Consider the following 14,419-nt stretch of genomic DNA (forward strand, 5'->3'; position numbering starts at 1 on the left):
GGGCTCCTGATCAAAAGTGGCCTATTGAGAAAAGCACTGTTTCCCTTTCCAAGTTTCCAGCAAAAGTGCTTCATGATAAACTGTCTCAGAGTGAGTTCATATCATTTTTCATATCATTTATAATCAGCACGTGAGCAAAAAAAAAAAATTCATATGGTCAAAATCGATCGCACCTTATGGTGGTAACAAGAGCTATAACCTGATAACCTTGCAAACGTTAGCCAAGAAGAACTGATTAAAACACAGACTGAGTCCTATTCCAAATTTCCCAAATTACTGTTTTAGGAGAATATCTGCTGTTTCAAAGCCGATTTTATTACTTTCATGCCTAAATCTGCTTTGTATAACCATTATTACGTTATTACGTGCCACACCTTGTAGCCTCTAGCATTAGCGAGTCTGTCCTCCTTCAACGAAAGCTTCTTTCAATCCCAATAGAAAATACTTGACATTTCTTGCCGCCCAAATTGCTTCAATGTTGGCAAGGGACCCACCGCTCGTCAAGTGCCCTAGGCATTTATCTTCTTCGTATCCCATCATTTCACACAAATCCTTTCCTACTTTCACTTCAAACTTGGTGGTAACGGTGGAGGCTTCTGCGCAACAGTTGTTTTGATTAAAGAGCATTGCAGAGATGTAACCAAGATTTGCGGGCATGTTCGTATCCCAAACAACATGACCCTGTGATAAAATAAAAAAAGACAAAAAATAAGATCCGAACTGTAAGGCCTGGTTTTCACTAGCGACGCAAGCTTAAGCACAAGGAACACACACAAGCGCATTTACTTGTTGTTAATTAGTGTCTATTGCTTGAACAAAAGGCTCTAATGAACAAAAAACTACTGAGTTTGCGTATGCTTCTTGTGTTTATGCTTGTGTCGCTAGTGAAAACCAGGATTAAGAGAATGACATCTCGCCATTTAAAGCAATCAGAATTCCAGGACCTTTTTAACTTGGGGACCCCAGAATCCTTTTTTTTTGTAATCCCGATACGGCTCCAGGATTTCGGAATACCACCAAGATCGAAATTCGGAGTACTGGATTCGAAATTCCACCTCGTTAAATCTAGAATCTGAGACGGCTTTAGATTTCATTGAATGAAATTAATGTACATTTGAAGTACAGGTTAAAGACGAAAGAGAGAAGTGATTCTCGCTCTTCAATACCTGGATAGTTTAAACAATTTTCTCTGATAGACACTTGCAAAAAATTAGTTGGTCTCAACGGGATTCGAATCGATGACCTCACGGGTGCAATGCTGTACCAACTGCGCCATGAAGCCACTCATGCAGTTGGAAGCGGGTCAATTTGTTCGAAACCCGTTGAAATTTTAGGTGTCTATAAGAGACAATTCTGAGCATAATTTGTCCAGATATAATTACAGTTTCAACGATGCATACTCTGGTCAGCAACTTTACTGCTCTCGTTTAACACTGAGCTCTAGCTCAGAGTTCAACGAGGGTATTTAGGGAAAATATTTACTTAACTACGAGTTTACAACTTGAAAAGGGTAATGTGGAATTCCTTTCCTGGTAAGGCGATTCTCAGCAAAAACGACCTATATGCAGGCGATTTGTCCTTAGTTGAAAAACGTCGGGCCGACTTTTCTGAAGACTACCCAAATGCAATCCGTTTCAATCTTGTCCATTTGTGTCCATCCATGCTTCTCTTTCCTTTCTCTGTATTTCTTTTATGTTCAGTTCCACAGTTTTAAGTGGTTATTGCAGTATTTCATTCTCCTTTTTGGGAATTTTGGGAGTAGTGAAATTACTTCATTTTTGCGTGAAATAGCCCCGTAGATTTAAGGTATACAGCTCTTATTATATCTTTACCGCTCACTGAAATGGTTGCTTAGCAAACTAAAATAAAACTGGGTAAAAGTCTATTATTTATACATAAAAGAGGACCCCTTTTAATTTCTGTCATGAATCTGACCTGAAACCGCAAGAACAGTCAAAAAGGCAAGAGAAGAAATAAACATAATTTGTTTCCAGCAAATATAATAAAGATTGAACTTAATATTTAGAGAAAAACGCAACTGGGTGAAACACAGGAATTGCTGTTAGTGGTACCAAAATTAAAACCAATTAAAGCATTCTTACCTAGTTGGCCTGGCGTACCAAACACCTTCCTCGCACACCTCATACACCTTATTCCAAAATGACCGTCATCTTAGTATACTTTTGTTTCCTTGCAAATTGGCCCTTTTGGCGTAGCTTTCCAAACGTAAAATTTAAAAGAATATTTAACCTTGAACGAGGCCAAAACGGCCAATTCGCATTCAAACAAAAGAATACTAAAACGGCAGCCATTTTGGAATAAGGTGTATGTTCCAAACCAAGTTCAGGACATTAGGGAAAGGTACATTTTGATACTAAAGAGCAAGTAAAGCTTTAGGAACTACTTTTTCATAAGAGTCGATTAACTGCCGTTGCTGTTACGGACGCAATTTTAGCAATTGCGTAGAGAAGCCTTAAAAATTCAGGACTTCAACGTGATTTGACCCCGTGACCTCCCACCGGTATTGCGAAGACGAAAATTGATTCACCTCTTCCAAAGTCCTCGACCATGGGATTTAAATATTTCCTGAAAGCGTACGATTACATACCTCTGACGAAATTTAACATGCGACTCCACAGCTCTTGTCAAAAGGTCTTGAAATATATCCCCATTTTCTCCATTAGGGCCCAAAAACCAGGCTCCCAATGCTGCACAGGGATTATTCTCTACGAAATCGTCTGAGCTGACAGAGGACAGCCGACGCATTGGTGGATACATGGGAGCCCGTGACAGGCTTAAGCGCCGTCGTACATCAAGGCCAAGTTCGTACGTAGGTCTTCTCCGATTTGCTGAAAACATGGTTAATAGCTGGGGAGGAGAAATTGAAGTAAGACATGAGTAATATTATAAAATTACTGTGTAAATGTACGCTTAGTTGACCGCTCTCTACAAGGGCTTTTCAGGATCAACCGGCTCAACGGGATGCATGTGAAGCCGCCCACGGCTGCTGCCATCCATGTGTGATCTCGGAGCACCGCAAACCCAGCCAGATGTAATTGACTGGGAGTCGATTTTGAGGAGGGAGGAAAACCGGAGTGCCCGGAGAAAAACCCTCGGAGTCAGGTTGAGATTGACTGAAACTCAGTCTACATACGACCCGAGGTCAGAGTTGAACCTGGGTCACAGAGGTGGGAGGCACGATTGATGACCACTAAACCACCCTGATTAATGATAATTTTCCCTATCATTAATTTAGTACGGAACAGGTTCTGGAAAAAAGGTGTTGGGTATTCCGCACCACTCTGTTTTCTTTCAATTGATTTCATGAAAAAGAAGCGGTTGCTGTAACTTGCCGACAGCGGTTCTTTGCGTCCCCAAACCTACCACAGTTTCAGAACACTTCCTCACTAATAATCTCACCGCCAAAGACATTTCACTCTTTCCACTCGAGCTCATTCATCCTGAGCATTCAGTGCAAGTACTTTCGAAATGTGAACAAAAATGAGAACTGAGTTTTTTCATCACAGTAGCACTTTACGGGCCTAGTTTCCAAGATCTCAACTCATGTCACCTCCAAATCAAAAAAAAAAATGTCGATCTGTTCAAATGAGAGGGCGGGCTATTGTAGCTCGGTTGCCGAGATCTTGGATTTTCGAGCCGGGATCTCGTTAAAAGGGCTGGAAATTTTGCCATATGAACAATTCTTCCCGGTTACCGGGAGGAAAATAATACAATTCATTTTCGTGATAGATTGGACATTACCCAGTTTTTACTTCTCTTTTATTCGATACAATTGAAGCTCGCTCAAACAAAGAAAATCGAGAAATTCTCGAGGCTTGTTCTCTAGATTTCAGGCCTGAATTGTTGCCACTTTTTATCTGAGAGGTGCTATATGAACAGGAACCAATTTCATCCCGGTAAACGAACCAGCCCGGTCAACCGGGATCATGTGAAGAGGCCCTAAGACTTTCATTCTCATTCCCCAATCCTTTATTTTATTTTGTAATGTAACACTCTTCAAACGTTATTTTCTGAATAGCATGTGAAGTTGGCGGGATTGATGGCACGGGTGGCGAAGCCGCGCGGAGAATGGGGAGGACGCAGCGCTCCTCCTCCACAAGGTTTCGTCGCTCGTTATTGGCGAGATTTAGCATCACGTTCTGCACGTTTACGTGAAACGATAAACTTCGGCTTGCCGTTTAACGTTTCACGCAAAATGGAGTGAAGCTGGTGAATTAAGCTGGTGATTAACCAAGGCAACTTGGAATGGATTCTGTTAATTTTGAGCATTCAGTTAGCAAAAAATCAAAAACAAAAACTCGGGGCCTTACTGGAAAATGGTTTGGGGTTTCTTGTTTTCCACAAACAACTTGTTAAGTAGAAGAAAAACGAGAAAAACATTCCACCTATGCGTCAAACGCGAAAATGCCTACTTTCACCGCAACCGGCAAACGCTTTATAATATCTTATAATTTTTTGTATTTTGTAGATTTAAATTTGTATTACGCTGGCAGAAACGTAATTAAACATATGCAAAAATCTAAGAGAGCAAATCGTTCGAATAGACACTCACCGTCAGAAAGCTCAAAGAAATATGCAAATATGGGCATTTTGTTTGCTTGGTGGATCACGTATTTGACAGGTCGGTACCAAACAACATAAAAATGTCGTAGTGGTGTAAAAGAAGTATAGTTCAGTCGCTGTTATAATCCTGATTATCGCTGTATCACCAAATGAATGCTGGAGTTAACTACCACGAAAAGTTTCAATCGCATGCCTAAATGTTTTAATATTCAGTTTTACTTGAAGTGTCCCTGTGATAAAAGAAATCACTTCCTTTTTTTCTTCAGATTCTGAAAGTGTGTTTGCTGAACACCTGATTGGCAAAATTTGGAGCTTTGACGTTTATCCAAAGGTCGCTTACTTTGAGTGTAAGTTTTGGATTTCACGGTCCGTCATTACTCATGTTCAAAACTGACCGGTTGGACCTCAGAGGGTTGGATCCAGGGGAAAGTAACGTCAAAGGCTCAGTAGCTTAAAATACAGGTTATTATATTAGGGAGCTTAAGCAAGCGCGTTTTTGAGACGCGAACGGCAACCAGAGGCGATCATTTCGCGTGCCAGGACAGTGGCGTCTCTCAGATTTTTATACTTATCATCTCTAATGGAGAAAAGATACTTAGCAATGTAAATGTGGTTGTGTAAAGTCAAGTTAAAAGGGAAAACAGTTCACTTCCAGTTGCCGTCCACGTCTCAAGAACGCGCGTGCTTAAGCTCCTATTATATATGCAAAAGCCAATCTCGTTCCCCACAGCCTCTGTTACCATTGTCCAGCGGAACGGGCGCGGGAGGCTCTGGAATAATCCAAAACCGGAACCAGAAAAGTCTGGTTCCGGTTGACTAGATGCGCGTGCGTGAGGGGAGATGGTTAGAAATCAACAAAAACACTGGAGGTCACCTTGCCATGAAAGCGCTTCCTTTTCACTCGCCAGACAGTACACATGGTAAAGGCAAAGGTAAGGTACACCTTATTTAACGTAGGAAGTTCCTTTACTCTCTAGAGAGTATTCTCCCAGGAAGTATCTTAAATACATCTCCTGATACACTCGAGACATTTAAACTGCGGAAAATAATAAACTAACGAGATACATTTTATTAATCAAAACAGATTTCAGTATCTGGTGTCACGAAAGTGACAATTGTTGTATCTACAAAGAGAAAAACGTTACGGAACTGGCAAGTTGTAAAATCAACTTATAGATAAAAATCCAAAAGAAATCACGATTTTTGAGTTTAGAATTTGAAAAATGAAAATGGCAGGAAATAAAACGGTTTTTCAACAGCCAATCAAGTATGGCCTTTTTTTGGATTCGACCAGAGTCTCTCTTTCCCGACCGCCGACCAAGGGAACGAGGACTCTGGGAACGAGATTGTGCAAAAGCGAGTTTTAAAGTCTGAAAGCCCAAAACTATCTCGCTGCATATTAATCTCAAGTAAATTAAGGCATGAGCCTTAAGTTTGGACCCAAATTATTGCACAAAAAAATAAGGAGGTGGTCTAACTTTTGAAGGTTTAGTAATAACAACTTAGGACTTTCGCAGACTACTAACGTCACAAAAGTTTTTATATTGATGTGGATTACGTATGCAAATGAGGTCACGTGACTTGTTACGGCTACGTTACGTATGCAAATGAGATCACGTGACTTGTTACGGCCACAAAACTCAAAATAAGAAACAGCAACAGTTTATGCTAAAATTTATTTCATTTCGCTACCATTAGATTACTCAAAATGGCAAAAGAAAACGAACGGTGCTTGACCTTTGTTAAAGATATCTTTAGTCTTGGAAATATACGGTATGTGGTACTAGTGCCCAGTCCCCTGTGGAAAAGAATTTCTTTTCTCGGACATTTATTTAAAATTATCTTGAAAAGTCCAAGCACAGAAATGATGTAATCAATAGTTTTAACATAATTAAGGTAAATCCAGGCACCAGAAAATGATAAAAAAAGGTTGCCGTTTAGCTGAGAAGATTTCTGTGCTAAAAATAACTTTAAATGTCACGTGATAACATATCATTCTGTTGAGCGGTTTAGGTTTCACATCTTATTGCTGTTAACAATGTCCCAAAGTTTTTTCGTGTTATATAAATGGATCAATAGTTAGTCCACCCCCTCACTTATTTTCTTCAAACAGATTTGGGCACAGGCCTTAATTCACCTGAGATTCAGCGGCGTACACGCGCATTGCATTCTTAAACTAGTGAGCCTTTGACATGTTTGACGTCATTTTCTCCTCGATTCAACTCTCTCAAGAACTTAAACTTAGTTATGGCGGACCATTAAATAGGAAAATTCCAGTTGAAATAAACAGGTGTCTTTTTGAAATGAAGTCTTACACCTTTGGTCTTCTACTGTTTAGTTGACATAGTTTTGAAATCGAAAGAAAAATAAGAATTGATTTTTTGGTACCAGAGGCACTTTAAAGTGCTACTATGATCAATAATCACTGCCTTTCTTTCTTTAGATTTTGAAAGTTTTTTTCCCTTAACACCCAACCGGCAACATTTTGAATTTCGGCCTTTATCCAAAGGCTATTTGCATTGAATGAAAGTTTTGCATTTGACGGTCCGCTATTACTCAAGTTAAAAGCTGACCGATTGGACTTCAGGGGGTTAAATCTAGGGAAAAGTGACGTCCTTTACTCACTCGCTTGAAATTCCTCCGTGTAAATGCAGTTTATTATACATGCAAAACATGAGCTTAAAAGTCTGAAAGGCCGAAACTCCCGTGCAGTATTTTTATTCAGCCGCGTCCACGCGCATTGCATTCTTAAAGTAGTGGGTCTGTGACTTCTTCTCGATGATTTTAAAGTTAGTCAGACAGGATACAAGTAGAACGACCTAGAACGTTCTTGTGAAATCCCTTACCAAGACCTTTAATCGTATTAATACATAACAACGTGAAAGATGTCATGCATCGTCAAATCGAAACTCGGAGAAATCCGAGCCCCAGATAAGATTTGAACTCACGACCCTCCGTGTATCCAGTATGTACGGAATCTCTCAGTACTGAGTTCCTGGAGACTCCGAGATAAGCAAGGGTAAAATTTTGGTATAGACTAGAACGGCATCACGCAATTAACACCTCGCTAACTGCATCACGCAGTCGGTCAGTAGCTCAATGGTCAAAGCATCCGTACTAGATCACGGAGATTCCATCTGAGGCTCGGATTTTTCCGAGTTCCTATTCAACAATGTACAATATTTTTCATGTATTTTTCATATTACTCACTTTGGTGGTTAGCACATAACTCACAGGAAATCATCATTTGAAATAATTGCTGAAATGTTGCTCGGTGAATCATAGGTATTAGTGTAATTACATAGGTGCTTATTGAAAATTCTCCGCGCTAATTGGTTGCACTTGAGGTGACTATTGTGTGATAATCACCTAAACGTTCTTTTTTTTTTTTTTTTAATGGCCACAAGCGGTTTTGTCGAGGTGACAGACGAAGGAGTCTCAATTGTTTTAAAGAAAATGCAGACTTTTCAAATAATCAGCTCTGTAATTATACTGAAACAATTATTCACCTCAAACTTGGTGAATATCGGTGAATAAAAACCTTTGTTCACCGTGCTTAACCCGGTGAACGAAGAATAGAAGATCAAGGTCACGCATCAATGAAATCAAACACAATGACAGTTCTAAATACATTGTATGGTTTTCAGCATAGTTAATACGTTTTTAGGTTACGACCTTTTGTGGTAATTTTTCTTCTATTAGACCAATTGTTGCGAAGGGCATTAGTTCGAATAATAGTGGTCCATCATATCTTTCCTTTATCAAAGGAACTGGTGAGTATTTTGAAGGGAATCATTCTTCTTCCTCTAAGGTATTTGTGCTCTTGTCTAAACTTTGTAAATCCAAATCGTCGGACTTGGATGATATCTCAAGTACTAGTACTGTCGCGAAAAAGCAAATTTAATGGCTTGTTCTCTTTGTTCTATTTTCAATCGATCTATTGACTTTGGTGTCTTCCAGATGTATGGAAATGCTATAAAGTCATTCTTCTTTTTAAACAAGGCGATCACTCTAATTTGCACAATTACCGACCTATTCCTATAATTAATTTCTGTTGCTGCTAAGGTGTTTGAACTTGCCCACCCGGTTTTCCATCGCTCCACTCTACAGTTACTGATAACATAGACCAGGGTAGTGACGTCCGTTGACCGTTGCTTTCTTAGTTCTCAGTTCTCTACTGTTTCAGCAAATGCCGTTACGAATGGTTTATTCTATTTTGTATAATAATATTTCGTGCTTAGATTCAGTATTAGCTATTCCCTTTTCTTTTCACCTGCGAAAACAAAATCGTGACTTAAACTGAGGATAGAGTAACACTAAAAAAAGGTAACGGTTAATTTAGTCTTCCCAGCTCGAAAATTTTCTCTCATACATAATAGTAATGTCATTATGAGCTAAATGAAATATCATTATTATTATTATTATTATTATTATTATTATTATTATTATTATTAAAGGGTTATTATTATTGTTATTAAAAAGGCTTTTGATACAGTTGACCAAGATATTTTGTCTTCTAATGCGGAATATGACGGTCGAAGGCCATTCAACTAGTGAAACTATTAAATCACGTCTTTATCACGGTCAATGCTGGGCTTGCCTCAAATGAACTAACCCTAAGCTGAATTCTAAATCTGAATTCATGTTAATGGTTCAAGACAAAGGTTAAATACTTTCAACGACTGAGCCTGCACGTCTTTCGCTTCTAGGAAATGCTATAGAGTGTTTTCACTCACATAATCAGTAACCTTGTTTTTCCACCGAAACAAAAGAAAACCTTTGCTTGATAATACAGCTCAATTCCTGGAGGATTAGTTGGGTACACTAACCGCCGTTGCATTGTTTAGGAACATCAACATGGCCGCCGTGACGTCACGTGAAAACACTCTATAAGTGCCTGCCTGTCTGCCTGCCTGCCCGCCCGCTTGCTTGCTTGCTTGCTTGCTTGCTTGCTTACCTGCTTGCTTGCTTGCTTACTTATAATTAGTTTTGAAGCAAGCAACCGTGGACAATATGAACAATACGAATAACCCGGTCGTGGGTTCATTTCTCCCCCTAAGCTTTCTTCTCTGTCCTGGTGTGGGCTTATTTCCATTAGTAAGGCTAACGCTCACATGGTTCATACGGGGTAGAAACCTAGCACTTCACATTACACTCTTATCCAATAAGAATCCGAGTTATGGCAAACTCACGTGGTACCGGTAAAAGTTTTCGAAAAATCTACGGGGAATCCAAGTACTGTTACATGCCTTCCTTATTGAAAGCAAGTGGATAATCATGTTTGTGGTTAATTGTGGCTGAAAAAGCTTTGACTTACGTGGTTAGTGAAAAACATTGCGTCTGTTTAGAGTGGGAAGAAGGGGCTGTGAACACATAATTTCCGGACATCAAAGTCAAAATTAGCTTCACTTGAATGTAATGCATATTTCAGTGTAATTTCATGAAAAAAGTACTGAATTCAAGGTGAAATGATTTTGTACAGTACACTGAGGAAGTTATTTGGGTTCATTCATTTATTTATGCATGACCATATGTTAGTATTTCAAGTCTAAATGTGAGAAGTAGAATAAAATATGTTCTTTTTTTTTTTTTTTAATCAAATTGCAGTCATTTTCACTTTTGGATCTGCAACAACAGAAGGCACCAAAAGCTATAACCAATGACATTTGTCGTTTTACTTGTTTTTCTTTTTTGTTTTTCAGTAGTAGCATTCAACACTATGACTGAAATGTTGTGACATTGCCTCCACTAACCAGATTAACTGCCGCTGAGTAAGCGCGGGAAGAATTAACAGCAAAATGAGTAGTCCATTACAGAACACGTTACTTCAAAGTCATTGTTTTAGATGTTCCATTCGAATCATTCAGATACAAAGAAACCTTGTGAGTTAGGTCGCTAATCTATGTTCTTATACAAAGTGCTCTTCTAGCCAGTGGGCTTGACAATGAAATATGATTCAACTCGATCTAACTGCAACTACTGTTGGTAGTACTAGCGCCTGAGAAAGCTGAAAGGTAAGTTGTTACGCACAATAATAGCCGCAAAGCAAACGGCATGAGGTTTTCACGGATGGCGACACATGGAACAACTATGGTCGAGATTTTCTTTCAAGAAGCTGTACAAACTTTTTAGACAAAACGATGAAGAGGAAATCACACGAAAAATCAATTTAACTTTAAAAAATGATATCTATTATGAGATATTTTGTTTGATCATATTTCCTCAAAAGTAGTGACCAAACTAACTTCTTTTGTTAGGGCATCTAAAAATTACCCTTAAAAACTGTCGTTTTTACTTTAATAATTTATTTTTTCTCTTCACGTTTTATCTCTCATTTTCTCTCACTGAGCCGTAAACATTGTCAGTTGCAGCAAACCAGATTTTTCGCGCAATTTTAACCTCGCTAATTTCTTCTTGACCATCGATTCCAACGAATGATATATCAAATGCGTCCCCCAGCAGTGGATCTTGAACTTCTCCCTTGACAATAGCTGGTTTGCCAGGAATGTCTGTAATCTCGATTTCTATTCCGTACATTAGCAACAAATCATCAGCCACCTCGTTTCCAACACCTTCTGGAATTCCATCAAGTTGAACAATCTAATGGGTGCAATAAGACAAAGAAAAGAGCTATATCTTATTCTTAGTCATTGTCTTTGTTTAGATAAAATGGAATTACCTTAATTTTTTTAGGCTTCTGCATGACACCTTTGGTGCCATTACATAGTTCCAAATGACACAATATCGCCTTCCAATTTATTCGATGTGATGCTAATTTCAGCGTCTTTTTCTTTAACCAATTGGCCGCAAAGTAGCAATCGGGTTTTCCAGAGTATTCCACCGCGAGTCCAGGGTCATCGATAAACAAGTCTTCATTTCATTTTCCTCGATCGGTCTAGCACATATAATCTCTTTTAATACAATCGCTCCATTTCGACAATTTGGTTCCTAGCAGTATTGCCAAACAGTAGTCACGTTAGCTTAATTTAATAGGTCTAGTGCTCACGAGTCTCCTATCTCTCATTGTTCAAGCGCCCGAACTAGTCCTGCATCGGGAGGCCGTACATTCGACTCCTCCAAAGGGGCACTCGGATTTTTTCCGAGTATCCCCGAGTCGTCATCGTTAAAAAAATCTCTTCTTGTTTGTTTTTATTTCTTTTATGTTTGCCAGTGCTTCGACTCTTCCTTTCTGTGGCAATTTACTCGGTAAAAACAGTAAATACCATCAACAACTACAATAACTACACGAGCCCAACATAACCCCACATGGGGCCGATAAATTGTCCTGCTCTTAACTAAGTTGCTTTATCGCCCTGTTGGTACATCATTCATCGGCATCGCAGAGGTCGTGGGTCCGAATCTCGTTAAAGCCGCCTTAATTTCAGGTGTCTATAGAGTGAAAATTGCTTAAATTAAATTGTCCAGTTCAATGCAAGCATCATTTCTATCTTTTAACATTGAGTACAGCTGCAATCTCGAGAAGAAAGGAAATGAAAAACATGTTGTATCGATGTTCCTTCTTTCGGTTCTGTGCTCACCTCACTAAGATGCCTAATTCCGGCCTGCTTACCTGAAAGAAATCAGGGTTTTTGGTTGGTATGTGAAAGAGAAAGGTATTCGTTTGGTCTCCGTACATAAAATAGGAACTGTACTCCGGGTATTCATCTTCATCCAAGTGCTCGTAACGTGGGACATCGATGATTCTCATGTTCGCTTTCAAGAATGGATGATGATTGTCATCATCACTGGCAGGAAGACCAACAAAACAATGGAATGTTTCTCTTTCGCCGGCATAGTCGCTTTCCTTAAAGAAGACATCATGTAACCTCTTCTTCTTGCTTCTAAGCACGATTGGTGGGGGTTGTTTGCTGCACTGCAGTAGCTCCTTTTGCTTGGAGAGGTACTGATTGGCGTCATCTTCAGACTCGAATCTTAGTTTTACGACAGTGTCGTACTGCTTGGGAGCGTTGTTAAAGTCCCCTAGGTAACACGCGATCACTTCAGCGTTATGGTTGACCACACCCGTGCTTACAAAAGTGTGGAAAGCGATGGGATCAATGACCTAAGAAAAATAGTGATATAATTAATCACTATTAATTGCCCCTTGGTCAGAAATTGATTTTGTCCGGACACAAATAAGAAACAGGGGCGACGATTTGTCAGACGCAAATCGGAAACTGCCTTTCATACTGTCTTAGGCGGGGGTAGATGTAGTGAAAACTATTACTAGTTCCTAATTCTGTTGGTGACCATTCAATAATTCAGTTCTATCACTCGGCAAAATCTCGCAATCTCATTTAAGGTAGTATTAACATTGACAACATCCCACAAAAAATCTGTTCCAGTTTACATATTAAGTTTAGTGGAGGTTAAAAACATTCAAACTCGAACCCGACATAGCTCTCAGTCACTCGGCAGCCCTGAGGTTGAGCAGCAGAACATCTGAACTCAGTATGTTTTTTTGTTTATTCTAAAGTAGGTGGTGGCCAACTCGAAAGCAGTTGCTACTTTGGTCACCACACACATTCAATTAATTAACTAATGAAGAGAATCTGTTATTGTTTTATTTTATACCTGTGAACTTACAATGCAATAGTCATGAATAGTGTGAAATAAACTGAACTCTAACTTAAAATTAAACTCACATTACTCTTGTTTAAAACATTCGGGTTTCTCTTCAAGTAATTCCACGTCACCAGTTACTGGTTAAGTCGATATTTCCATTATTTGAATTTTGCGAGTGCTGAGATTTAAAACTAAAATTTTTTACCGTTCCAATGGCACAAAGAATGGTGTTTCTCATGATGACAGCCATGTTGTCCAGAAACTCTATGGATGTTGCCCAGGGATCCATGCAGGTTGTTATGATAAATTTAACAGGTGTGTCACCATTAGGTTCCAGCTAAGATGAGAGAATGTAGAAAATTCATTGTTTGTCATAGCAGGGAAAAGGTCATCATAAATTTAAGTACACAAATGCTACAATAATCAATATATGAATCTCCGTGCGTAGAATCGATAGAGAACGTCTTGGTCACACTAAATGAATCAACCAAAACAAGCAGACTAATCTATTTTCGTGCTGCATGGTAATTGACGTCAGAAACAAGCTGTCATGCAGGTTACAGTTTCTCGAAACTTCTCTACGTGTACTAGTAACACGATTCTCTAGATTTCTTCGGGTACGAAATATTAAGTAGCTCCCATCTAATTCTATATTCACTGTTCTGCCAATGGTGGGACTCCTCTTTTGGCTCCGACACCTTCTGAAATAATTATATCACTTTGGTTCATTGAAGCATATCGTTGATTTTGTTGAAAATAAATCTGTTATGGCCAACGTTACTGTTATACAAACTCACCCCAAGTCTCTCCTTAAAATCCGCCACTGCATCACTGTGCTTGTAAGGTATCATACTTGAAGCTGTGACAATCATCGGAATGCGATGAGCTGAGTGTTCATCTGAAGTGTGGCGAAGGCTTTGAAACAGTGCCGTGTTTATTGCATTGCATAATTCAACACTTTTGTTATCTTTAAGGTTTACAGAGAAACATGGCATCAGAGTGTCTGGTCCAATCTCTTTGAGGTATTCCATAGCCTCTTCGTCCTTTAAAATAGAAAGGGAAAAGATGATATTTTACTTCTCCAGCTGCTCTGTAAAATGGTATCTGAGGAAGAGACGATTGTTGTGTGTCATTGGTTTACCTGGCTTCCATTTTAAAATCAACGACAATCATCATCATCATCATCATTATCATCATAATCAGTAGCAGCAGCTGTCGCTGACATCATTGTTATCAATAGGATAGTCGTCATTTTGACGTCATCTAGGTC

General features: G+C 39.2%; 1 protein-coding gene across 4 annotated transcripts in view; it reads right to left on the reverse strand.

The window, feature by feature from the left end:
* Positions 1-10,079: 10,079 nt before the first annotated feature.
* Positions 10,080-14,419, reverse strand: part of LOC138025339 (uncharacterized) — a 30,585-nt gene continuing 26,245 nt past the window's right edge. For all 4 annotated transcript variants that reach the window (XM_068872588.1, XM_068872640.1, XM_068872734.1 and 1 more), the window contains 4 exons: positions 13,947-14,192; positions 13,355-13,486; positions 12,155-12,646; positions 10,080-11,184 (listed from right to left, as the gene is read on the reverse strand). In XM_068872588.1, the coding sequence (XP_068728689.1) occupies positions 10,909-11,184; positions 12,155-12,646; positions 13,355-13,486; positions 13,947-14,192 (1,146 nt within the window). In that variant the 3' untranslated portion in view covers positions 10,080-10,908. The remainder of the gene's footprint in view (positions 11,185-12,154; positions 12,647-13,354; positions 13,487-13,946; positions 14,193-14,419) is intronic.

The sequence above is a fragment of the Montipora capricornis genome, chromosome 1, assembly GCF_036669925.1.
Source record: "Montipora capricornis isolate CH-2021 chromosome 1, ASM3666992v2, whole genome shotgun sequence".
Lineage (NCBI taxonomy): Eukaryota > Metazoa > Cnidaria > Anthozoa > Scleractinia > Acroporidae > Montipora > Montipora capricornis.